Source organism: Bombus pyrosoma, linkage group LG14, assembly GCF_014825855.1.
Source record: "Bombus pyrosoma isolate SC7728 linkage group LG14, ASM1482585v1, whole genome shotgun sequence".
Taxonomy (NCBI): domain Eukaryota; kingdom Metazoa; phylum Arthropoda; class Insecta; order Hymenoptera; family Apidae; genus Bombus; species Bombus pyrosoma.
This window is the reverse complement of record NC_057783.1, coordinates 8,621,139-8,647,789: the sequence shown is the minus strand read 5'-3', so window position 1 is coordinate 8,647,789 and position 26,651 is coordinate 8,621,139. Positions and strand designations below refer to the sequence as shown.

General features: G+C 35.1%; 5 protein-coding genes and 2 long non-coding RNA genes across 15 annotated transcripts in view; 5 read left to right on the top strand and 2 right to left on the bottom strand.

The window, feature by feature from the left end:
- Positions 1 to 2,715, top strand: part of LOC122574667 (mucin-19-like) — a 46,954-nt gene extending 44,239 nt beyond the window's left edge. For all 6 annotated transcript variants that reach the window (XM_043742533.1, XM_043742529.1, XM_043742531.1 and 3 more), the window contains one exon: positions 43 to 2,715. In XM_043742533.1, coding sequence (XP_043598468.1) covers positions 43 to 1,317 — 1,275 coding nt within the window. In that variant the 3' untranslated portion in view covers positions 1,318 to 2,715. The remainder of the gene's footprint in view (positions 1 to 42) is intronic.
- LOC122574679 lies at positions 2,353 to 9,909 on the bottom strand. The gene is made up of 2 exons (XR_006319129.1): positions 6,735 to 9,909; positions 2,353 to 6,109 (listed from the first exon to the last, which is right to left on the bottom strand). It is a non-coding gene; the product is annotated as an uncharacterized LOC122574679 (long non-coding RNA).
- LOC122574675 lies at positions 5,882 to 14,241 on the top strand. The gene is made up of 3 exons (XM_043742554.1): positions 5,882 to 6,066; positions 9,918 to 10,080; positions 10,439 to 14,241. Coding segments are annotated over exons 1-3 (486 nt in total). The 5' UTR covers positions 5,882 to 6,064; the 3' UTR covers positions 10,760 to 14,241.
- The window catches only part of LOC122574671 (adenylosuccinate lyase), a 24,145-nt gene continuing 11,556 nt past the window's right edge, over positions 14,063 to 26,651 (bottom strand). The window contains exons 2-6 of the mRNA XM_043742540.1: positions 15,863 to 16,066; positions 15,496 to 15,778; positions 15,245 to 15,396; positions 14,693 to 15,091; positions 14,063 to 14,500 (exon numbers count right to left, since the gene is read on the bottom strand). Of these exons, the coding sequence (XP_043598475.1) occupies positions 14,237 to 14,500; positions 14,693 to 15,091; positions 15,245 to 15,396; positions 15,496 to 15,778; positions 15,863 to 16,066 (1,302 nt within the window). The 3' untranslated portion in view covers positions 14,063 to 14,236. The remainder of the gene's footprint in view (positions 14,501 to 14,692; positions 15,092 to 15,244; positions 15,397 to 15,495; positions 15,779 to 15,862; positions 16,067 to 26,651) is intronic.
- Positions 14,486 to 15,130, top strand: LOC122574678. The gene is made up of 3 exons (XR_006319128.1): positions 14,486 to 14,627; positions 14,743 to 14,864; positions 14,930 to 15,130. It is a non-coding gene; the product is annotated as an uncharacterized LOC122574678 (long non-coding RNA).
- On the top strand, positions 15,691 to 18,593 carry LOC122574674 (protein snakeskin). Of its 2 annotated transcripts, none has more exons than XM_043742553.1 (4): positions 15,691 to 15,826; positions 17,576 to 17,782; positions 17,949 to 18,068; positions 18,244 to 18,593. In XM_043742553.1, exons 1-4 carry the CDS (start codon positions 15,824 to 15,826, stop codon positions 18,352 to 18,354), a joined length of 441 nt encoding a protein of 146 aa, XP_043598488.1. In that variant the 5' UTR covers positions 15,691 to 15,823; the 3' UTR covers positions 18,355 to 18,593. The 2 variants fall into 2 exon arrangements, with proteins under 2 accessions (XP_043598488.1, XP_043598487.1); XM_043742552.1 differs by lacking the exon at positions 15,691 to 15,826 and adding an exon at positions 16,039 to 16,703.
- The window catches only part of LOC122574673, a 5,612-nt gene continuing 2,731 nt past the window's right edge, over positions 23,771 to 26,651 (top strand). The window contains exons 1-3 of one of the 3 annotated variants that reach the window (XM_043742550.1): positions 23,771 to 25,102; positions 25,467 to 25,857; positions 26,024 to 26,209. In XM_043742550.1, coding sequence (XP_043598485.1) covers positions 25,765 to 25,857; positions 26,024 to 26,209 — 279 coding nt within the window. In that variant the 5' untranslated portion in view covers positions 23,771 to 25,102; positions 25,467 to 25,764. The remainder of the gene's footprint in view (positions 25,103 to 25,466; positions 25,858 to 26,023; positions 26,210 to 26,651) is intronic. The other 2 variants (XM_043742551.1, XM_043742549.1) reach the window with 2 other exon arrangements.

The window sequence follows — 26,651 nt, the reverse complement described above, 5'->3', positions numbered from 1 at the left end:
TACTAATTATCAATATTTACTAAAAAAATATTTCCATTTCAGACTCAGTATATACCTGGCAAATCTATTTCGCCAGCCATTGGAGTAACTTACAGAAAACCATTCCCATTACCTGGCGTCACTTATCAACAAGAATTCACACCAGCATCTGTCAAATCGTACACCACTGCTCCATCGGGCATAGGATCAGGTCCCGGCTACAAAGGATCGCCTACGAACATAGCAATTCCCAGAGATGAAGTCGGAAAGCTCGTTACCAATTACAACAGAGGCACCACGAAATATGTTCCAAACCAATACGACGTTTACACAACAGGATCCGCAGCAGGAGTCGATTACTACCAGTCCCAGTCGAAGTTCAAACAGGGTTACGATTCATCGACACCATCCTCGGTTCCTAGAACACAGTCTCCTCTCACAGTAACGACTTACTCCGGAGGATACTCGAAACCATCTTCAGGCATCACGTATCAGACCACTGCCAAGTCTACAGCCGTAGGTAAACCCAAAGTGATTGTGAAGTGGAGCGATTTGCACCCTCTTCTCCTTGGAAAATTAGGAGCAGAGTGTACCTGCAGAGGAGATCCTTTCGCTAATCTCAGAGGTCCTGGCTCCAAGTTAATCAACTCATCAAAGGGCAAAGTGGACTTGTCTAATTATGACGAGTCGGAGATTTATGTAGATCTTGAGAAGGAAGGATCCTACGAAGATCAAGATTACCAAGTGACCAACTACGAATCTTCTTCGAAAAAACCAGTTAAGATCTATAATGAACTTTCGAAAGCTCTAGGAGCTACGAGCATTCAAGTTCAAGAAAAGCCATCGTCCACGTACTTACCAAGCGTTACTCCTTCCGTAGGAGTAGGAGGTCGCACTTCGGGTCTTTCAGGTCATGGATTAACTGCCAATTTCAGATCTGGAAAGAGTCTGAGCAACGTTGGATCACCTGTCAACTCTATTGGAGGTGGTAAAGATTTAGCTTCCACTGTGGATCATTCTGCCATTGGTCCTATCGATGGTTCTGTCAATAGTCCTACTGACGATTCTGTCGATGGTCCAATCGATCGTTCTGGAGAGTATGAGGATAGTGTATCGGAAGAGATCATCGATGGAGCTACCAATTGCGCCAGACCAGGTCTGTTCAGACACCCTAACTTCTGCAACAAGTTCTATGCCTGCCATTGGGACGAGTGGAAGAAGAAGTTCACGCTTCACACGTTCAACTGCCCCGTGCATTTAACCTTTGACAATGGCGCGGGTGCTTGCAACTGGCCTAGCATGGGCCCCGCTTGTCAAGACAATAACTTGTTAGTTTAAATGGTTCACTGTTGATGGGGAGGTCTTATGGATCTCGCATACCGCGGTCTTCTCGTGACACCTTCATTTTTGAAAAACTGGAGATGGAAATTTGAACGCAGAGAGTTCTTATTATAAAAGTTTTGAATGAAACTATGAATTTTCTAAAATTTTTGCTATAATCTTAGATTAATTTGCTATGTTTGAATTTTATACAATCTTTATATATTTATTAGTCTTCTGATGTAATTGTAGATTTCTATTACGTTTTATACAACAACAATTATTTTATAGAGCATCGTAGATTGCAATTATCAGTGTACACACTTTCAGCATTATTTGTAGAATATTAGTCACACTAAGGTAATAACACGAAGTTTAAAAATATTGTTTTAATGATTGAACGTTCAAGTTATGTGGCAAAGCATACAGAGCATGTGAGGTAACATTTAATTATAACGTAGTAACGGTATACGCTCAGTTTCTTTTTAAACTGAAAGACGTGAAACGAGCATGAGAGAATGCTTTTCCCGAGGTAACGAGAATAGAGACAAGGAGGAAGAAAGATCCAAGGCGATCGAGGTGCCGCGATGCGAAAGCACACTGTCCAGAGTGAAAGTCAAGCTACACTCGCCGATTCGAATCGCCCGGAAGAAGTCGATAGTGTGTGCGATTCCATGTCCAAGACGAATTATTGTATATAACGTGCCCTACTCTTCCAAATTTGTAAATAACGGCGAATTACCTTTAAAAAGAAGAAGACATGGAAAAAGTTTAAAAAGTTACAGAAAAGAAATTTTGTTTAAATAAGACGAAAGAAAAAATGTGAAAATTAAACTGACGAAGCAAGAAATTGGTTCCAAAAAAATGATGAAGAGATATTTCCAATCAATTGATATTATCGTTTCTGTTGATCGTCGTTGACGTATTGCTTTGATCGAATTTTTTTTTCTTTTTTTATAATTGTCTCATTGGCGATTTATATTTGTATATATATATATTTTAGATATCGATAACGCGATTTGCATAATTGACGTATCCCTTGAATTCGTTCACTTTCTTTTCCGGATTTTTCGTGCTTCCTGTTTAATACAGGGAAGTTAATTTTGAATATTCTTTGCGCACTACTTAAGCTTGCCTTGATTCTGTGTTCATCTCGTTCCTATCTCTATTTACTATTTTTCTTCTTCCCGATGCAATTATTATTTATTTGCCGCTTGTTACTATTGTACTAGAAGTTAAGGGTATATTACGACAAAAATCCTTGAGGGATCAACGATCGTTTCTCTGCGTCGATAAGAATTTCTTTTTATTATCTGTCTTGCACACTTAGATCGGAGCTTCGATAATCGTGCCATTTTATCGTGGTTGTCTAATGTAATATTACGAACTTAGAATAAATATGATAATTGTACAAAATATGATAGAAAATAATTCCAAACTAAATTTTTCCTGGGTTCAACCACTTTCCGGAACTACTTTCCTTTTATCCTTTAACTATTGTTACACCTATATTCTAATTCGTTACGTTATTAAATAAGAAAAAGAACGCGTTTGTCATTTGTTGATACGGCCTGAGGCTAAACTTTCGTTTATTCTATATACGAGAGGTGTGGTCACCTTCCACTTAAAAATGAAAACGTTCACAGTAACCTTTCGAATGAAATTTTCCATAAAAATTAGTTATATGACAACTTTTAAATGAATTGAATTATCATATTATTTACATTCTTCGTGGCTAATTGCTTTTGCAATTGACAGTCTCGCCATGATCTTATTACACACGTGTAAAAAATTAAACGTGATAATCCTTGATGATGAAACATTTGCAATAATTAAGCGCAGCAACGCTATATCCTATAACCTAGGTAGATGGAAAATTGTGTCAACCAGACAGCCATAATTCATACTCGACGAAGGGCATTGAGTAGATAGATAATAATGAATTCTATGACGGATTATCCTTTCTCTTTCTCTTTGATTAAATTAAGAAAGTCGTTTAAGGAACGTGGGAGGGCAGTAGTCATGGCAGAAGTGGCTTAATTCGTTCACAAAGTTCAACGTGTGACTCTAATTGATAGTTTCAATAGACGATTCGTTAGCATAGAAAGCAGTTTGCTAAATGAAAAAAGAATGTGGCCATAAAATCCAGTTTCTCTGCGTTAACCGCAATTGATGCGATGATGAACTACGATCACACCTAGTTGCATGATTTTCACCACTTATACCGTTTCGCCTTTTCAGTGTTTAATGGCCAGATCAACATCAAATTTCCAGTTTATGAGAGAAATCAACCACGATGGAAATATCTTGTGATATACACGAACGATATCTATTTTTCTCCACAATTAATCGAAGAGAATAGCGAGAATTGTGCGATGATTCTGATGTGTAAAATTCTACCATTTATTGTGCGATTGAGAAATTGAAGGTATAAAATAACTGAATTATAATTTTAAGGCAATTATACATATATGTAAGTAGTTAAATAATTATCGTATCATGCGCGAGCAAATATATCATTCTTCGGAATTATACGAATGTAATGTTGTTCTCTTCAGAGATTGATATTCGAGACGATCTTTGTATCTTTAAAGATGTCCCATTTCCCATAAAAAGAAATGGAGAGTTCGTGGAGGAGGAGAAATGAAAATGGAGGTCAGTGGAAGTAAACTCTGTCTCCAGTGACCCACTGATACATTTCCATCGGCTTCATAAGTGGGTAACGCGGCACACAAACACATTAATTTCATTTTATTCCTTATCTGCGATACAATTGTTTAAGAAATGCAAAAAAAATATTCTCCTTTCTCCACAGAGAATTTTTGCGTTTATTAATTTCTTCTATTTCGTCGAATTCAGATTCTTGGTAAATTACATTTACGTAATAGTAGTGATTAGTAGGTGTCAGATAGCGTGTTCGTTATATAACAAAGGTGTCGTTATCGAGAACAAAAGAAAGAAAGTTTTTGAAAAGAAAGAAGGAGAGCACGAAATGCTTGTAATTTGTAGAATTTCCTTTAACAACGAGCTCCCATATGAGCTACTAGCTACGTGATCACCATAATCATAACTTCATGCTTTCGGGTCCTTTCTATGTAATTCACGGATTGCGCAAAACTTGCACATTCCCTCAGAGAAAGAGCAGTTGTTTGACGAGATATGGCGAAGCATAATATTCTTTCGACATATTTGTCAACCACGTAATATTAATGAACCATAGTATGACCAATGCTTGATTGGTTCACGATGTCGAGAATTTGTAATTTTATTCTTATTTCTGTAAAACATTAACAATATAGCGGCAGTTCTCTGGTAACATTTGTTAAAATCAAAGCAATTTATTAAAAAAGAAAAAAAAGGAAAGTTATGTGGTTATAAGTAACGTGGTTATAAATTCTTGTATTTCTATATTCCACGTTATATACTACATGTGTTAAGACTTCGAGAATTGAGGAATTTATTAATTTCTGTCATGGAATCTAGTAAGATCATACGTATGTTTGAAAGCGTTAATGATCGCGACCAGGTTGTTTTAAAGAATCGGGAGTACTTTCAGAAACGTGTAGAACCAGTGTACGCAACGTGGAACCGAGGAATACGTAGTTTGAAAGGAATACATAACTAATAAACGAAATAACGCGAACCGAAAGCAAAAGTGAAAGTTATTTTTAATGACACATAGAAATCGATATATCGTAGGCGCTGGAACTTTATTCTGATGGAAGATTAGCCACGCCAAATTTTACATAGACTTCCATACAATTTTAAATAGGAAAATGTTCCAAGACTGGTTGTCCAGTGGTATGGAATAAATTATTCGCTAATTGCATAGGCGCATATACAAGAATGGGATTGAATAACCGATGTTCACGGAATTGAAGTACCGATTTACAGTGGCGTCGAGGAAGTGACCGAATTGCTAGAATTCAAACGACTGTATGTCAGAAGAGAAAATTCATTTCTATTCGCGTTCAGTTTACCTATAGAATTTTCTAAGTAATTAAGAATGAGCAACGAATCTTGTGCATAATTGAGATAATGCATACTAAACAAACGTTACCTCTAAATTGAAATGTTGCTTGCAAGCCCAGGAACATGGTCAACCGAAAAAGAAATTTACTTATTGATTATGTACACCAGTTTGAAATCAAGACTAGTCGAATAACTATGCACTTTTTTTGTATCAAATGTCATCCATTGTATATTGTAGTCCAATAATTTTTATAATAATATAATTACTGTGATAACAGGCGTATGCAAATATTAAAGAATACAGACATTACACTTGATTTAAAAAAAGAAAGGTTAGAAATTCTAACGAACCAAAAATTTTAGCATTTCTAATTTTCTAATATTTCTCTCTTTGTATTGTTTAATATTCTTTTTAAATTAAGGCTAACACCATAGTAATAAACGCCAGATTTCCATCTCCAGGTCTACTTCGTATCGGAAAGCTTGCCAAACCGGCCTTCCAGTAATCCGATTGTCACTATCTACGCTCGGCTGTCCCTAACTGAAGTTAGCAGAGAGTGAGAGAGAGTGAGGTGGGGGCTTAAGATCGAAGCACTTGACACGAGGAAAAGAAAGGAACGAGACGAGAGAGCACAGATATTGGAGGTGGCGTCAAGACCAAACTGTCCGGGCTCCAAGGTAATATAAAGGCGTACGTCGACTTCACCTGGTTCAACTTACCTGGAACATCGAACAGCTGCGTTGCCCAGCACGATTGAGAACGTTCGCCACTGCCACACCACTTTCTACCATCATGTGAGTCCCTTTAAGTGCTCGCTTTTTAAACCGCCTTTATTTCCTTAATATTGTACATTTATTAAATTAGAATTTTGTTGATATTTTTGATCGATTAGCAACGTGGATGTTTTCTGAATAATTTATATTCAGTTATTTATACAATTCCATTTCTAATTGATCGAATAACTGGATAGTAAATTTGTAGTTGTAGAACTTGAATATGTTGATTAATATACCCTTTTTTTCTTTTTTTTTATATTGTATTAGTATACCGACGACGAAGGATTTATTAAGAAAACCTAAAAGGGACTTTGAAGAAGTTAATTCTTCGATGCGATAAAATTCCTGTAATTTTTAATTTGATATCCCTTTAACTGATTTATAATAAATCTGTTGGTTCAAATGATAGATCTTAGTATTTAATGCTGTTACTTAAATTTGGAATATTTCAAAATTTAAGCCAAGAATCATTCTTTTGAGTTGCTTGAATATTTAATTTAAGAGCAATCACAAGTTTAAAAAAGTATTTCAATATTTAAGTACTTGTTCATATATAATATCCATATGTAATCCATATATAGCATTTTTAATTTAATGTAAAGATTCGAATAATCTCGACTGTCTTTAAAAAAATAGTTTATCAAAGTTATAATGCAATAAGACGACAATAATAACAATGAATATACCTTACTCTAGGAATAAGAATAATTTACATGTCGTTAGCATATTTGATTTCACGCGTCGAAGTCGTATTTCAACCTTTCAACTAATGAGATGATTGTTAATATTTTTCGTTTTCGTTTATTGGAATGAACACTGACACAAGATGAGTGAAGTACGTCAAGAAGATCGTTCCGCATTCAGCCGTACATGCATTATCTCATTAATTTATACTCCGTTATAAATGGATCACGTTGCATATCATATTATGATGCATGCAGATCCGTTACATAAGATGAGCAACATTACGTCCTAACACGATTTCAAGATTTACATAAATCATAGGTCTTCGTATTGCATTGCATTGCATTGCATTGCAATTACAAATACATTTAAACGTTCTATAAAGAACTTGAGAGAAAAAAGAAATAGTAATAAGAAATAATAAAGTAGTTCACCTATAAAATTATGTAAAATATTAGCGACCTAGAACAAGAGTATAAAATAGTATCTAAAAAAAAATTCTTTTGTAGCAAAATTTAAATACCCAAGTAATTATCTCCTCAATTATTCACACAAGTTTACAGCTGTAGGTATTGTTCAGCCAAACGTGTTCCCAAACACGTAAAAACCTAAATGGTTTCTACATAAAGAATTGATCGAAATCGTTTCTGCGAACTACAATAAAATTCCGTAACGTAATATCGATGATCACATAACAATAGTCTGGTACAGTATATTTTCATAAAACGGATAAAATTGAGCCAGAGAATTCAATATGCACGAGCAAATTGTCTTTTCATATAAACTTCGTATGGAATATATTATTAAATTATTTATAAATATGGATTGTTAGTAAACAGATGATTAATTAAATCTTTTATAAAAGTTGAGTTGTGTGAATTGATTTCTCTGGTTTCATACGATTCTTACAGATGCAATGTATTAACGTAATTGTTAAAATATATCATGAAGTCACGAATTGTCCCGTTTATTGTTATTCCGGTTAACGTGGGCGACAGAAACGTGTCGCACGTGAGATCCTCGCCTTGAAGCCCGTGAAAGTGAAAGGATTTCTGATTTAATCTTGCACAAGTAAATGCGATTCAGGGGTTAAAAGTGCATTGCGATCGTTGTGTACAATCTAAACCATGCAGTTTATTTTTATCCTTTATCTAGACTATACTATTAACGTGTTCGAGCTAATTGAGAAATACTCCAGCATTACTTTCCAATTATGATAACTTAGATAACGAGTTGTTTTTCTTTGCATACTAATTAATACGAAACATTATTCTTAAAGAATCGTTTTTTTGGTACAATTTTAATGTTTGTTAGTCTTATGATCTCGGTAACTTAACGAAGTTAAAATGTTACTAATTAAACCTCAACTATAGACATTTGTATTCGAGAGAAGACTGAATTTATATATTAGGAATTTTGGAAAAAGGAGCCTTAATAATAAATATTTAATATCGAATTCACTTCTATAATACAGTGATTTAATAATTTAATGAAAGAAATTACCAAATAGTCTGAGACATTATATATCTATGGTAATGACAAAAATACAGGTGTCTTTAGTTGAACGAAAGATTAAACGAGAATAATAACGTTGGTTTAATTTCGTGCTTAAATGTAGGATAATGAATATTTAAATGATGAATATTTGGAGCAGTCCAGACTATTGAAAATCAAACAAGAAACGGTAGAATAAAAGAAAATTAAAGATAATTTTGATGTAACGAAGCTGCAAAACGCGACTTTCTCTCGAAACAAAGTAGAAAGTTCAATGCGATTGGCGCGGTAGATTGCGCTTGACAAAATGAATGCTTCTTTTTGCTTTCGTCGCACGAGTTATGCGATTAATAGAGCGAGACCAGAAGCTGTGGCAAATTTTCTGCTCGATTTAATGAATCACCACCATACAAAATTACTATACGCTAACATAACAATATTCTATTTTCCACTCTTCATTAGAATTCTAATAGAAACTACCTGAATAAATTGTGCGCTTAAAAAATTCTGACCTGATTAACATTCTATGGACGTTGCTTTTGTCTCTGATATTATTCAATATCAAGAGTCCAATAAATCCCATTCAACTTTGTTTGCTCCAAATATGAATTCTGAGGATTTTGCTGGGAATAATATCTGGTGCAAGGCAGAAAGTAACGATTTCACTAAAGAGATAACCGAAACCGGTGCGCCCGAAAACGAAAGCAGTCGGAGATAGGGAATGATCAAGTGAAATAAGAATAAAAAAAGAAAAATGAAGAAGGTGAAAAAGGTGAAGCGAGCGGAGAAGTAGCCGTGAGCAGTGAAAGTCACAAATCGGGTTGAACTTTGCCGAGAATGGTCAGGCTGGTTATTTAATGCGAGCCAAACGGAACAAAAAAAAAAAAGAAAATAAACGAGACGAAATTATAAAAATCCTCGAACGCCCACTTGAACTCTTACGCAAGAACGAGTCGTTGGTTTATTTTTCCACTGTAACGATATTAGCGCGCGACTTCCATAATTACTTTTCAGCTTCCCTTTCTTTCAACTTGAAAGTTCTCATGAAATATTCCGAATAATTTGACGAGATTCGAAGATGTCAATGTTCAAAGATACTAATTTTTTCAATTTTGTTTAATCCCTTCTTTAATGACTCTATGTCTAATCTAGTTTATGTAACTGGATAATCAATGGAAAATTTTAATAGTCTACATCATTATACATAGCAATTAGCTGTAATAAGTCACTAAGATACGTTTTATCAATTGAATAGATCCTTCCACTGCATTGAAATAATTAATTCGTATTTTTCTAACAAACAATGATTTCTTAGTCTACTTATTTTCTTATACCTTCTAGTTTTTATTATTATCAGCGTTACGCGATATTGCATTTGCTATAACGAATGCGTCATAAATAGATAACATTTTTACTGCATTCGTTACGAACTACAAAAGTTCCCATTTCTTTGGTTTGTCTTGGTCGCAATTTCTATCTCATACTTATTGTTAGCCATTACGATATTACATATCATATATTCTCTTCCTTGGTGAGTCATAAATAATTATCTATAATTGCATTGAATGCATTGAAACGCGGTGAAGAATTGTCATTAGTCTGCAAGTTGTTCATGGATATGGAAAATAAAATGTAATTAGGTCGCGACGTTAATGTGAATACTTATAATTTTATAAAAAATTTTGTTGTAGGGTGGTGTGGTTGGTGATGTTCCTAGCAGTATCCATCCTGACGGAGGCAGCCATACCGGATCCACCAACTTCCGGTATCACGACCGTCGGCTCGTTAAAAATAGGAACAGCTGCTGATTGTGCTGGTGTTGTTGCTTTCTCGGCTACCCAGGCTTCTGTCGATGTGAGTCTAATTTTTAAACGAGTTTCAAATAAAAATACAGTCCGGATATTTCAACGCAATAAATATAGAAACATTCGTAGAATTTTAAATGACAGCAGAATTAACTGAACTATTTGGAGAACTTAAATGGAATGTTGAAACAACATTCATCTAAATTAAAATGAAATTTCGCAGTTTCTAATTTACGTAATAACTTGTGCCAATATACACTTGTCAACTTATCACTGTGTCAACATTTATACTTGAGTTACAGCAATTTGAACGAAAAATTAAAAGCTGTCGCGAATTATTCACAATATTTATAAAATGTAATAACGCTTAAAGACAGTAATTCTTGAAATATTATCTCATCCATTAGCATGCCAAAGTCGTATTCGCCGAGACATTGGTCGACAAAGGTGTGGGTTACGTCGCCCAAACAGGACTTTTCATCACCCATTGCCCGGGCTTGTATCAGTTCAGCTTCGCCGGATATGGCAGCACCGACCTTCGGCTCACTCTGAAAAGGAAACTGAATAACTCCGATAGCTGGAGACCCGTGGTCAGCACTGGTGCAGGAGGTGGTGCTAATTTGGTCTTATTGGACGTCGAAGCTGGAGATCATCTCGCTGTTTTCGTCGATGCAGGAAAAATATCCGATGGCGTCACGTTCTCCGGATACCGAATAGCCAAAAAATAATCGACCAGAATTCAGATAATTCAACCACGAAACGACAATCGTTTCCTTAAGTAGACAATTTGAAAAGTTCGGAATTATCGATATGAATCCAGTCAAGACGAAACTGGACCAAATTTTTGGCAAATCAATGGCAGATTACAACGACGACGTGGAACTGTTCATCCAAAAGACGCTGCTTCGACAATCAGCAGATAAATTGAAATACTCCGAAGTTAATTATTAATATATTTGGAAGAATTTGAAATCGATCTGATACTAAAAAGTACAAAATCGAGACTCGTAGTCTTTGATGAATTGGAACTAAAAGTTTGAATTCATTACCCTGAATGAGCTTTTCTAAATGATGAAATTTTGGATTTGACGGCGTTCCTAATTGGGAAACGTTCGATCAGAGCGGTTTTAATCTTCTCCACGAACTTAACGCTCTGTGATAGCTCTTTCTCTACGTCTCTACTTTTCGAGGCCTCGCAATTTTACTGATCTCCTACTTTAAACATTTAAGATCGCATCGGCACGGATCATTAAAATTGCGAGGCTGACAAACTCAATTGGTACACTATCTTCGACATTCGTTTCTTCTGTATCTTTTTCTTCTATTTCTTTTCTTCGCCTTTTCTTGAACTTCTCTTCGCTTTGTCTATTATCTCTATCCTATTCTTTGATACGAATTTCTTTTCGAATTGCACTCTGTTTCTCACTTTAATTAACACTCTTCTCTTCTCTTCTGTAGAAACGATCTTTCTATTCTGACGCTACGATCTGATACTCTATTACTTCCGTTTCATTTTCTTCATGATTCTGTTTTTGTCTCTTTTCTCTAGCATGCTACTGCTCTAAATTTTTCATTTCTTTCTTTCTTTCTTTACCAGACTATTCTATCTTTATTTTCACACTTTTCTCAAGTACCTGTCAGTATTACAATGTCAAAATTTGTTGATCTTGCCATAAATTGCTTTCCATTTATTTCTTACCATATAGATAAAGCTACTTCTTGTTTTCTGTCTCAAATCTATCTTGCCTCGCATATCTCTTCTCGTATATATTTTACTTTCTCTTACAACGTTGCAATTATAAATAGTAGGTTATTACAACTAGTCCCTGCTCTCTTTGAAATTTTTCTCTCTTAATGACGGTCTTTCTCTTCAATTTTCATCTCTTTTCTGTTTCCCTACTGTACTATCCCCACTGTATTTCAGTTAGTAATTTTATCCCTTTTTACGTGAACTCGATAATACTGAAGTACCTGAAATTTAATACATTATAGCACTTTACCATGTTTTCTGGGTGCTATTTTATTTTTCTTCAATTTCTCTGATGATTTATTTTTGTAAAATATATCTATTTTTGTACTATCGCTATTTTTATCTATTTTACCTCCTTCTGTAATCGTATTGTCTTAAAGTTATTTCTATTCTATCCTTGTAGCCTCGTTCTGCTCTGTTCTTTCTGTATACCTTTTCTTTTTTCCATGTATCTTATTTCGTTGTACTCTAATATAAAAATTGTTTTCCTAATTATGTTCTTCCTTTTGTTTTCTACTCTGATCTATTAAGTTTGTGACATATTCTATTTTTATTACATGTTATTTAATTTCTTTTTCAATTACATATCTTCCTAAGTTCTATCAGCTTCCAGCATTGTCTTCTCAGTTTCTTCTGTCTTTCCTCCTCTTTCTGAAATTATTTTCTTATATTGAACACTATTATGCTTCACCATATTTCTTTTTTCATTTTCTATTTAAAAGTTTAACTACTTTCTCTTCTTGTCACTCTTTGGAAATATTAGTTTTATCCTTTCTCTTCTTCTATGTCGCTATTTTTTCGGTATCAACTTGAACTTTTCACAAAATCGTATTTTGTATTTTTTCTGTTTATTGTATATTCGATACTTTTCTTCTCTTTTCTGAATTCTGTTTTCTTCTCTACCTTTTTTCAATTTTGTAAATATCTTGAAACTTTCCGTCTGTCTATTTTTCATCTATTTATCTGTTTACTATACTTATACAACTTCTTTTGGTTCCTTCTGTTTTCTTCTCTTCAAACTTTTCTTTACCCCAAACTATAAATTTTCTTACAAATTTAACAATCCTACTGTTTATACGAAAAATCGAATAAAATTCTCTTGTCTTTTTCCTTTTCTTAAAAAAAAACTCTACTTTTATCTCAGCTTTTCTTTTATATCACTTTCCAATTCTTTATTCTGCTTTCTTCTATTCTTCAATTTCATCTTTTCAATTTCTACCCTCTACATTCCTACATTATAAACCTTTCTCTATCAAATTTTCACTTTTTCAAGCTTTCCCTTTCTTCCACTTCTCTCTTCTTTCATTTACTTTTATCTACATTCCTCTCTATTATATCTGCCTGAGAAGCCACAGTGAACTTCGCTGCCTAAGCTTACACATAGCTGAATTTCACAAGTTGGAAGAATAATCTAAGTATCCTACAAAAGCATGACAAAAGAAAAATGAACGCGTAAAAGCGAAAGTGCACAGGCCGTGTCACTTTCGACCAGGAAACCGCGTTTCTTCTTGTCTTCTCTCACTTCTAGTCTAGTCTTCTCACTTATCGTTACCTGGATCTATCATAAAGTAAAAAAAGCTATATACGAGAGAACAGTGCGTAATTCTCCTAATGCTGTGATTCTCAAGTGCTATAGTCGTTTATGCGAAATCCAAGCTATGTAATATACACGTTACCAATGTTGTACTTTCCACTCTGCTACATCTTTTCGTTCTATATTTTGCGATTAAAATTATGTCCCGTTTCAGGGTAAAGCTACTTTTAGCTTCTCTTGTAAAGTATAACAGTTGCTTAGTCGACTTTAATCACCTGCATCCAGTATCCTTTCAGATATGTTATCCGATGAGAAAGAAATATACATTTTATTAAGATTCTTAAATGTAGATTGGAAAAGTGAATTGGTGATTAAGCAACTGTTATTCACTATGTTTCAACTATCTGTTTACAATAAACGATCGGTCTCTATATTTCTGCCTTTCTTTTTACACTCTACTGTACCTATTCTCTTCACCTGTCTTCGCAACTTTATCTTTCTATCTCTTATTCTGTCCTATTTCTTCCATCTAAATGTAAATATGAAAATTAGTATTTCTTTTAAAAAGTTTGTATTTCCTCGTATTTCATTGATTTGTCTACTCCATCTTCGCTTGCTATCACAGCAGTTACGTTGGCGAGAAGTTTCTAATTTTTCATTCGAGTCTCAGAAGCAAAATCGGGTTGTCTTAATGAGAAAAAAACGTTGAACGGGAAAAAGCGCGCGCGTAGCTGCGAAACAGTGCACTTTACGTTCCTTCTGTTTTATTCAGTTCTAATCTCTGTAAAGTTTACAATACTAACACACGTAAAAATAACAGACAACATTTGACGAAACTTTTTATAAAACATTTATAAAACATCACGAACTTCTCTAGAAACCTTCCTTCCTTAGAGAATAAAAAATCCTATTTTTGTTGGGTCAAATGTTGAGTTCCACCTTTCCGCCTAAAATCCCTTTGTACTTCTCGAGCACAGGATTGACTTCTTCTTCTAAAAATTCGATGACCTGTTGAGGTGCTCTACCAACGAACGTACGCGGATCCAAAAGATTATCCAGTTGATTAAGGATCGGGGCAAAATACGGATCTTTCTTGATCCTGTCCACTAGATCGTTGTTTTTGCCGTGTTGCTTCACCTGTGCACCAGCTTCTTGAGACAGAACTCTTATTTTTTCGTGGCAAACCTGTCACGGAAAAGCAACATTAATTTATTGGATTAAAGAAAATGTTCTTAAAAAAATATTCTCCTCTTTTACTTCTGGTTCCTTGTTTTAGAACTCCACTAAAGTTAGATTTTCCAAACGTAGAAAGGTAAATGTTTTCATATAAAATACAATTTTGTTTCTGTTATGAGCGTACAATAACGTAAATCTTACTTGTCTATCGCCTCCTGCTTTTACCATAGCCATTATTATATTTTCCGTAGTCATGAAAGGCAATTCTTGTGCGATATGGCTGGCGATAACTTTGGGGTAAACGATCATGCCTTCCGTAATATTTTGAAGAGTCATTACGATCACATCCGCTGACAAGAACGCCTCGGATAAAGTAATTCTTCGATTAGCAGAATCATCTAGCGTTCTTTCCATCCATTGACTGGCTGCCGTTTGTAGAGCATTATTGGCCAAAGTCATCAAGTGTCTTGCTATACTACAACACCTCTCTGAACGCATTGGGTTCCTTTTGTATGGCATTGCACTTGATCCAATTTGAGTGCTCTCGAACGGTTCCTCGACTTCTTTCATATTCGCCAGTAATCGAATATCACTACAGATCTGTGGAACAGAAATTAATAAAGCAAATCTTCGAAGGAAGGCTTGTATTATATTTTTATTTTATTACTATTTTCCTATTTGCTTCGTTAAATAATTTCATTTGGATTTTTACCAACAGCTTATTTCTTTTTTTAGAGAAGGTAGTTTATTGACCTTGTGGACAGTAGAACCTAAAGAGCTTAGCGCATTTAAGCATTCTACGTCGACTTTTCTGCTGTATGTTTGTCCTGTTACAAGATAGTGTTTATCGAATCCAGCCATTTTAGTTACCAGTTGATCTAACTGCTTCACTTTCTTATCATCACCTGTGGAAACGAACCAAAGGCGAAAGTAGAATATTTTTTAATATATATTATATTATATAATAATTATATTTTTTGCAATTATTTAAGATACACGCTCACCATTAAATAATTGAAGGAACGAAGCTTGAGTGCCAGTTGTGCCTTTCACTCCGCGAAACTTCAAATCGTCTCTAGCTCGACGAAGAGCTCTCTCATCCATCAGAAGATCATGAAGCCACAGCGTAGCTCGTTTACCAACGGTCGTAAGTTGTGCTGGTTGAAGATGAGTGAATCCCAAGGTCGGTAAATCCCGATGTTCCATGGCAAACTTCGCGAGACGGGACAAGACGTTCGCCAATTTCGGCAGAAGAATGTCGAAACCTTGACGAATAATTATTAAATCCTTCGAAAATCAATACAACTACCATGAATAGGGTATTTCACATGAATGGTGCGTATTCATTACAGGAAATGATATTAATATTACCGTGTTGTCACCGACGTAGCAACTAGTTGCACCTAAATGGATTATTGGAGCAGCTTTTGGACATTGGTTTCCAAAAATATGAACGTGAGCCATTACATCGTGTCTGGTGGCCTTCTCTTCCTCTGCAGCAGCTTTGAAGTCTATATCGTTCACGTGTGCCTCCATTTCCGCGATTTGCTCCGGGGTGATAGCTAGGCCCAGCTCCTAAAATAAATATTGGACATTAGAAATATTTAATAATATTATTCGTAAAAGACTTCACGAGAGATTATATAAATCAGAACTGAAAATTTGTAAATTTCAAGCTTGATACGATGGTGAATGCTAATTAGCGTCTAGTCACTAATTTCATTTTAGAAAGTACATTCGCATAATGATCTACATATTTTACTATATATCTTCACACTGTTTCTTCAGATAAAATTGAATTTTTAAAACTAAGTTCTACTCAAGTCAATTTTGTAATTATGTGCAGTGAAGGACTTTTAAGATAATTAGGTCAACGGCATTTAAAAAAATGTTCAGGGATAAGAATACAATAACGTTTCATGATAATTTTATTGAATTAATCGTATGAAAGCAAGCATTAGGAAAATAAAATAACAATAAACGTTATATTTCGAGGTATATTATCGTTCGTTTTCTACTGGTCTTATCCCTCTGTCGACGTACGCTGTATCATCTGATTAGATAAAGAGGGCTTGGTACCGCGTCGAAAACAACCAGCACGCTTTTATTTCAATTAGTTCACCTGTTCCAAGCGTGAAGAGTTCATATAGAAAAAGTAATCATGGTGTCTTTAGAAACTATTGCGGGTATAGCGATAAAAGTGCTTAAACTGGTGAGGAGAACTCTTTTATTGTTCTCTTTATTATATAATTATATTTTATTATACGCATATTTATATGAAGATGAAGCGTGCCGAGTCAATAATTCGGGAACATACAAGGGGTAGTGAAATTGTTTGATTCTAAAACTGAAGTTGTGTGACGAATAATGAAGATGATATTCCGATCAAAATTTTGTGATTTTTTGTCCATTCTTTCGTGCGTGCACAAAATAGAAATTCTCCATTTAGTTTACAGTTTCTTAAAGTTATGACAAAATACGAACAGTATAATACAATGGAAATATTTTTGACTTAAAGGTGCCTTGTAATAATAGTACGCGCACGTACTATTGCGAAATCACGATTAATGGACGTCGTATTGTCATTGTAGAGTTGGTTCTTATTTACGAAAAGATTGCGGTAATTTCACAGACGTTTAAGTCACATCAATCGCGCGTCGAATCTGATTAACAATGCCTGGTCCATCAATTAACGTTAGGTTCCTACGTTGATAAATCATTGTAACTAGACTCATTCAAGAAACATTTGTACATAATTGTATGATTCATTTCAGTTATCGATGTACGATAAGGATATTTGTAAAGCGATACCATATTACGGTATCGTGGTATTAGAGTACTATTCTTTTACTAGAGTTAATTCCTCATGAGCGCTAATAAAAAGAGACTAAAATATCGAAGAATTAAGAAATCCCGTTATTTTTATACACGTGGACATTACAATTTTCAAATATCTATCACGTTGTATTAAACAAATCTTCACGAATTGTAATTTTTGTTGCAAATCAAATCAATCTTAGATATAAAACTATTTTATTTGTTAAAGTATATATGTCTTGTTTAGGCTGTTGATTGTCCTTTCAGGTTATTAATCTCATAATCCTGATCCTGTATCGAACAGGATACCAAGGGGAATTCCTGGGTGTTGGAGGAACATGGAACTTAAACGAAGACAAAAATCCGGACGCAGAAATCGTTGCGTCTGGAGTCTTAGTGGGATTTTTCATATACACCAGCGTTGTTCTAATTACTTATTGCTTTGGCAACTCGTCTCACAAAAAGACGCTTGTTGTAAGATCATTTTCGTTCCGATTACAACTTTATACTTAGGTTATTTATTTTAGAATAAAAATCTATTACACGCGGGATCTATAAATAATTCAGATTAAGATCTATAAATAATAATTATCGGAAGATACGAAATTGTTTGACATTAATGGAAAATATTGACTTTTAGGAAATTATAATGAACTTCGTTGGAACCTTCATGTTCATCGCTGTAGGTGGCACAGCACTCCATTATTGGCACGGATATCAATCAGAAAATAAATTCGATACGATTGTCCAGGAACGACAGGTAACCTTTAATAATGTAATTACAAACTATTAATTAAACAACGATGAACTTTATAAAACATCTCTGTCTTCGTCGATTCTTTATTTTAATTGTACACAATAGATATTATTTATTTGATCTAAGTGTTTCAATGTACCTTGCCATTGTATTGACACAGAATAAAATTTTTTTTTAGGTCGGCCTAGCTGTTGGATCGTTGTGCGTTATCGAGGGTGCAGCGTATCTCGTCGATCTAATATTAAGCGTTCTACATTTTGCGAAAAGCCACGATGAATATTTAGAATAAAGTCACGTTTCACGCAACATATAGAATAGTAGTCTCGCCACATTTTTTTTCAAACGATGTCATAACAGAAAGATAATCAAATCCTCCGACGTTTGAAATAACAGTTCAGTATGCGTCTGTCATTAAATTAAATTAAAGATTAGATTACATTTTTTATAATTACAATTTTGTACTTGAATTATCGACAAGATGTACTACTACATATACAATCTATATTATAAATAGTAAAATATAGAAAACAGTCTTTAATTTTTATATAATGTTGCTACAATCTTGTCAGTGATTTCGTTTCATCATTTATACGACAATTTAATATGTCTATTTTACCGAATTTTCCAAATCGGTTGTTTCAAATCTTTTCTCGTAAATATACGTATATTCCTTACAAATTTAAGAAAAGAATTCTATTCAACGAAGGAGATTAAAAGAGCAACTTTTGAAAGTTCCACAATATACGTCCACGGTTTGATAATATGAATAAAGTAACTTATCCGGAGAAAAATTATTCGCAGACAATTCAGTACATATCTCGATATTAAGATCGATTACTTTCATCGAATTTTAATGCGTCCAATGATTAGTTTATTCTATGCTTTAATAAACATGCCTCTTGCTCAAGTACGTAGACTTTTCAAAGACTTCAATTTTCTTTTGAAAGTATACGAAATGGTAATACTACTTTTCATCGAAGAGATCGCGAATACAAGTCGAAATCGAAGCAACATTTTCTTGGCTGTTTAGATCATAGCTGGTATTTGCATCCACGAGCTGTTAAAGCGCAAAGAATTCACGACACCAAGATGGTTGTGGGTCATTTACTGCATCGACGCGTCCACGTACTTTATCATCTATTTTTCCATCGCAATGACTCACGTTTTTGAAAAACCTCGCAGATTGCCAGTTAGTTGCACATGACCTTTCTTAACAACGTAAACTTTCCTAATAACGTAATTGAATTACGGAAATTTGAGGAAGTAAAATACTTAGAACTCTAAGTAATAAGCACGAGATGTAATTAGACACAGAATCCGATATTAGACGTGTATTTATTTCTCGACGAATATATAACATCTCGCGTGATCTTTTCTTTTTTTATCTTTTCCTATATTTATTTATAGGAATTCACCCTTTTTTCGCTCGGAGTGATATTCCATTTCATAGGTGGCACAGCAGCTCTGGTGAGGTCAAATCACGAAAATTACACGAGGACCGACATTCCACAAAACGAATTAAAAATTGGCTTGTTGTTAATGGGTATATATTCTTTTCGCAATTTTCCTTACCACTATCGCTAGGAAAATCTGTCGAATTTCGTACTTTTCAGGTAATTTCGTCATACTATTTTGCGAAGCTGCTTATATAGGCTATACAGAATATACAAAAATGAAACAGTCTCCTGGAAATGGTTCTCCTAGGAATGTTGAAACGTAGAACGACATTTAACGAATAAATATTTTCTATGAACACGTAAATTCTGTTTCATTCGAAATGAATAAATTTAAACTTAAAATATGTTCGTCAGTCACATGCTTCGATTTGCATCGCGCGATTTGGTCGAAAAAGAAAGATCGATTGTTCGAGCGCTGAAACTTCCGGCACGTTCGATCGGAGAACATATTTTGAAACAAAATATCGTCGTAAATTTATTATCGATCGGAAGGTTCTGTAAATATCGTGATTTCGATAAAAGAATAATTCTCGAGAAAAATGGCCAACGTACCGGTGCATATTAACAACTTCACAATAAACGCATGGGTTCTCGAAAAGAAGTTGCTGATTTGGAGAACATTGGCCATGGTACGATTTTAAATACAAATTTTACAATGTTTGGTTAAAATGAAAATACAATGGAAATTCGAAGACTCGTTTCTATCAGTAAAAGTCTTCTACTTTCATAGTCTGCTTGCATATTAGGCACCGTAGTGTACTTGCGACCATTGGAGCCATATCTCGAGGTTCCAATTTTCGGGGTTTTAGTACCTACCTTTATAACAGGCTACATGCTCGTGCATTCGTCAGATATCGTACTCCTGGTGATGGACAAAGACTATATATATCTCGTGAGTAAGTGAAAGGCGAAGTATAACCCATTAACTGGTCGAAGACGAGAGTAAAAGTTTGTATAAAAATGTACAACTGTTTAGGAAACGTGGCTCACTGTAATTGGCGCAATCGGAAGTCTAATTTGTGGCATTTACCAGTTTTACAAGTGGGTCGAGTGGATGATCAATCCTTCCCCGAATCCTGACGGAGACTACGAGTACGTTTGAGTTAGCTTTCTATGGAAATTCGTAAGATTAAAAGCATAAACCCACTTGATTCGAATGAGAGATGTTTGAATTTCTCTTCAAATTTCGAAACTGAAGTGTTTGGGACTTTCAAATAAAATTCGAATTATTTCAGTATCCCCGAATTAGTGCTGGCCTTAGCTCTCATTTTCCATTTTATCTGTTTATGTGCCGTGATCGTTCACCGTGTTCTTGAAATATATCCAATTCATGTGAATCGCAGAGAGCCATAACGTCTTAAAAGAACCCAAATTGCAAGTAATATAAAATTTGTCTCCGCGTTGCGTGCAAATAACATATAAGATAGTAAAATAGTCTTCCAAGAAACAATGAAGAACTTCTCCTACAGCGAATATCAAGAATATTTAAAAACAATGAATGGGAGGCGAGAATAATGAGTCACAAACGAAGACATATGTAGCATGCCGAGTGAAGTCAAAGAAGGGTTGCAACAGCGAACATGATATGCATCAATTAGTCTACTTGACCCGGTAATCATCGTGAATGACCGTACAATCGTACACCCACGGTCCGGATACATAATCGCGTTAATTAGCAATGCTTCTGGTAATTTAACTTCTCAAAGCGAAACCCGAGTGATGTTAGAAAATGCGAAACTAAATTGAAATTAAAAAGAAGAAAGAAATTAGAGAAAACCATAACGAAGGATTAAAAATTACGATTAAAAAGCACGAAAAAATCAATGTAAGAAATTTTTCCTCAATAAAATTAATATCTAAAAATTCTTCCGTCAAATTCTTCAGGGACAAAGGCAGTGAAGCGTGAAATTTTAAATTCTAATCGTCTAACATATAGACAGGATGAAGTAGTATTAACGTTTCGGTAATGTGATTTGCCAAAGCGGAAATTGTAGCGCATAGTTGAAGGTCGATAGGAAGATCGCATAATGATTGATGAAGACCAGGCCGCACCTACTGACCTAGTGAACACGTGATCTTCTATCGAGCACGTTTGTGAATGCACACCCTGATATATAATGATATTCACACCTGCATGAATGATTGTATTTAGATACGTTACGTACATGCGCGTAGTATAGTTTTTCTGTAATAGGAGTAACTACGCATTAAGACTATTACGCAATTAGAAAATAATCCACCGTTGGTATAAGTTGGGTCGTACACGATGCTTTAATACCCTTTTTTCTTCGTTATTACATTACGGTCAATTAAAATCGAATTTTCTACGCTTTCTCCGCTTAACATTGTTCATTGCGAAAGTTAATTTCCTTCGTTTCTTAAATTAATGCGAGATTTAATCGATATTAATTATACGGGCTTGAGCTTAGTATGTTTGCTTGACTGGAACTTATTTCAAGTAGTTTTCTTCTTGTTTAAGTATATTCCTACCACTGGGTTGGAAATTATAGGTCGATATCGGATATAAGTTGAAGATAACGTTCCATATTTAGTGTAAACATAGATCTAGCGATTCCTTTCTGTTTGTTTTAATATTCATATTGCACATTTATTGTGTCATGGTCGAAAAAGTTATAACTTTCCATAAGTACGTAATACTTTTTATCGGTCATCGTGTTACGAAGAAAGATCTTAATTCTCTCTGGAACTTTGTATACTTTGAATTATTACAACCTACTTTACTTTGCTTGTTAAGAATATATTACTGCATGGACGCAGGAAGTAATATGATATTCTGTCTTTTTACTTCGTCTTTCCCAACATGAATCTACTTTTCTCCCTTTTATTTCTATAGATATTAAATATTCAATAACAACTTATAATTATATTTAGACATAGTGTTAAAAATTTATTTTAAAAGAAACTACCGGTGATTACATCGCCTTAACAAGAGCACAGACGTTCGTTAAATATATTTAAGAAAATGTGTTGCGCAGGAAATGCGATACACCGCATGAAATCAAGGAAAAAGGAGCAGTACAGAAATTATTTCATAACGTTACTCAAGAGTAATACGATTCAAGAGGCCGGTATACGAACCGATTTCAGATCGGTTCAGGAAGGAACTATTCGCCGTGGCCCTTTTATTCTGGTGCTCTCGACCCAATCCTGCTTTCGTTTATGCGTGTTTAAACGTGACGTGGAATTGGCCAAAGCTCGATGGTTTTGTGCACGTGTACACATCCGCAATACGTTCACGCAAATTATACACCGTGAGTCACGTGAAGTCCAGCATGCACCGATACATACCTTTCGATGTATCAACAACACGTGTTCGTGAATTAAATGCTGCAGTTACTTCGCCCTTCGTCACAGGCTCCGATTACCGGAGTCTTTTTCCAAATCATAACTCGGGCGTCTAGCAGTCGTGCCATTATTTAACTACGTGGCAACATAATCGACAAGAGAAGCTTACAGATACAGTGGAACCTCGATTATCCGACGTGACGTGAACCAGGCCTACCTCGAATAATACGGGAAGGTCTATTAGCATTCGTAAATAATATAATAAAATCGTAGAAAACATTTTGATAATGTTGTGCTATGTGTATTTAGGTTTATTTCATTATTTTCAAGAGGGCTCATAGAAAACACTGTGGATGACAGAAAACCAATTTTTCAAGGGGAAGAGAAAGATTATTACATTGTAATGTAGTCCAGATTCATGAAAAAAGAAAAGTGTATCTGTAGAGTACCATGTATGTGGCAACTTTTATTTGTAAACAAAGTCGAGAAACAATTAGCTGACGTTTATTGCTATATTTTATCTTGCTGTTTTTCCCTAGAGGCGACGTTAGAAGTAACAGTTTCTAGCGTTACTAATAGCTATTTGGAATAGGAAATTGCACTTAAATTCTATACTACAGTATTCTGATTAGTTTGATAAAACATTTTCCAATGAAACAACAACGTTTGTCAATGTGGACACTTGCAGTATTTTCTACGACCATTCTTCGTTTATTTAATCAATTGAGTGTTTGATTAACTGCTTTCACGATACCTGACTATTCGTACATTCGTACTCTTTCTGTTAAAAGAACAAAGTTCAAACTACTTTGGATAATACAGAACTTCGGTTAAGCGGGACTCGGATAAGCGAGACTCCATTGTACGTGCAATCATGGAGAAGAAAGAAGGAGTTGTTGGCTTTTGTTCGGAAATAATTTTATTCCGTCTTTGTGAGGATTTAGATTGATTTTTCGCGAATTTGTGAATCTTCAAACATAATTAGTAATGAGGTTCGATTACTAAATTTTGCTATGCAAGCGGGAAATGCAAGGAAGCCCTAATATCTGGTCTACTGTAGACTGTAATTTTATGGGACATTGGGAATTCAATAAAATAATTTAAGTCTGCAATTGCAAAGGTCTGAAATTCTATTTCTAAAGAAGTAAAGAAGAAGGAAAAGTTCTAAGTTTCTATCCATGTTTTTAAATTCGTATCTTACTATAATACTGATATTTACAACGATTACAATACGCCGACACAACGCCTGTTTTCCCAGTATCGACCACATAATGACACTGACTGCGACGATCATTCGAGGAACGCATCTAATTGTTAGCAGCCTGTATGTCGCAGACATTCTCTAATTTCTCAAACATACCGTGAAATAAGATAAATATATCAACTAAATCATCACCATAAGACGAATTTCGTCCAAATCGTTCTTCGCCTCGAGCAATTTAACCGAGAAGAAGAAGCCTCGCCCACAAACCCAATTATTCTGCCCTCTACGATAAAATATCCCACCCAAAGCTACTTACAAAAGCAATGACTAACAACTGCTCAGCATTGAAAGTAACGGTACCATTCTTTCCATAAAGAATTTCCACGGCCAAGAAATAGTAGAACAAACAAGAAATCCACGGTAATTGTTACGTAATTCTAGTTTCTTCGCGGTACTTTCCTCGCCGGAAGTAGAAGTAATAAAAGGAGAGGAGGAAAGAAGTTCTTCGTGACGATCAATTTGATGCATCCATTCTGGCGGAAATGCGTCAATTAAACGAATTAGAAAGTACACGAGGATCGTTTTCGTGAAATTACGCGACAATGACACGTACAGGAGCAAACGAATGCGACACGGTCATGCGGTGAACCTGGTTAACAGAGTCGGCAGACCGCCTGCGCAAGTTGCACGTACGACGCGTAGCCTCGCAGTGTGTCACGCTTGACGTTCCAGTTTAAGTTTGTCCGCCACACAGTGTGCAACTGCGTGTTTCTCCGACAATACCACACTGTATCGCACGATTAGCGTGGTTGGACTTCTAACAACACGCGTCCACTGCATCGATCGTAACCAATCTCCGGGATCTTCCCAGTTGGATCAGCCTTGGAATTGTGATTCGCTCGAGCGATTTAAATTTGAAGGATTTTGTGATTAAAATTACGAAATAGTTGCGTAGAGAAAAAAGTGCGACTGAAGATAGTGCGCGGTGCGGTGGATTTTTCGACTGGAAGGAATTTTGAGGATATTAGTTCACGTGAGTGGAAGTGTCCACGAGGAACACGTTGAAAAAGGTATGTATCTATTGTTTGGATATTTATACGGTGCTTTTCAGGATTTTTAAAAACTTGTTTTTCCATTAAACTCTTTGGTTAATTTTCTCAACGATACTTTACAAGTAAGTCGTAGTGAAATAAACATATTTCTGTAGATCGGTGTAGAGTACTCTATTATTAAGTCATGTGTCTATCTATGGTTGTGTAATACGTATGAGTCAAGAATGTTAAGAACGCTAATTCTGTGTAAGGATATCAATTCAGGTATAATGCGAGAGATAAATTATTTGCGACGTTCCGCGCGATTTCAAGATTCAATAATATAGTAAACGATTTAAGCTGAAATATCCAACGTCGTCAAGTATCTTGGAAAATCTTTCAGAAATTTTCAAAGTGGAGTAATAATGGAGAATAAACAGAGTATGAATCGAAGTGTACGTGAAAGCAGAAATCATGAAACCTTTATTCAACATGCAAGATACTTCACGTGTCTGAAACCGCTTTTCGCGTCCACTGGTCTCTAATTCATGTACACGTTCTCCTCAGTAATTCAGATGCTTATCGTGCTATTTGCTACTGCCAAGGTTTGATGTGGGGTGGAAAGAATTGATCGTGTACAAAGGATAAACCTAAAATCTTCCAAACTGGGTGACGGCAGAGGAAAACCCCGTAGAGTCAGAATGGCAGATGATAATCAGCAGGAGAGCCAGCATGTTCATAAGGATCTGAAAGTGGCGAAGCTTATGCCTCTTGCGATGAAGCTCTTGGAAATTGTAAGTATTCATTTAATCATGACAAAATGACGAATAATTCAGTGAACAAACTTTAGTAATTAATTAATTAGTAATTAAATGAATAAATATTTGTACTTTACGGTTAATAACAATCCAGTTATAAATATTTCTCGATGTGTTGGCATTTGAAATTTGCATTTGACAGGTTTTAGCTGTGTTCGCTATCGGATTAGTCGTCGATCCGTTAAATTCGTTCCAGAAGATCATGATTAGAATGCATTTCAAGCTTGACGATGCCGCGATAATTTACATCACTATCGCTGGCTACCTGATAATCAACACGCTTTTCATCATTTGCCAACTGTTGGGAGATCGAATACCGAAAAGAACCGTAAGTTCTATTCATTTAAAATCGTCAGTATAGTTTAGAAAACGTAACAATAAGCATACGTTTCAAAGCTAGAAGTTCATAAAATAATTCGTACGATGGAATAATCTTTGACATAATGTAAAGAATAAAATATGTAGACATTCCTGTCGTAAATAATTTAAAAACCGATCGCTTCAATTAATTTAACGTGAGATTCTGTGAACCAGAAAACAGATTACGTGACAAGTCTAGCGATAATAAATGGACGAAGCGTCGCAATCAAGGGATCGCGTGACGACCACCAAAGGACGAATAGTATCACGTCAGTTTCATTTCCCATGTTCAGTATTTTCGACATAAATCTGTCAACAAGGTCGGCGTTTCCGTCGTTTTATTGGTCTCCAGTTAGAACCCTACCCATTTGCTAAATCATCATGCAGAAACTGCATATTTAATAACTAAC

Coding starts and splice junctions, on each gene's coding strand:
- LOC122574675 (XM_043742554.1), top strand. Junction 10,081..10,438: donor CTACCCAGGCTTCTGTCGAT/GTGAGTCTAATT, acceptor CTCATCCATTAG/CATGCCAAAGTCGTATTCGC.
- LOC122574674 (XM_043742552.1), top strand. CDS start 16,653: ATGGTGTCTTTAGAAACTATTGCGGGTATAGCGATAAAAGTGCTTAAA. Junction 17,783..17,948: donor CTCACAAAAAGACGCTTGTT/GTAAGATCATTT, acceptor ATTGACTTTTAG/GAAATTATAATGAACTTCGT. Junction 18,069..18,243: donor CGATTGTCCAGGAACGACAG/GTAACCTTTAAT, acceptor ATTTTTTTTTAG/GTCGGCCTAGCTGTTGGATC.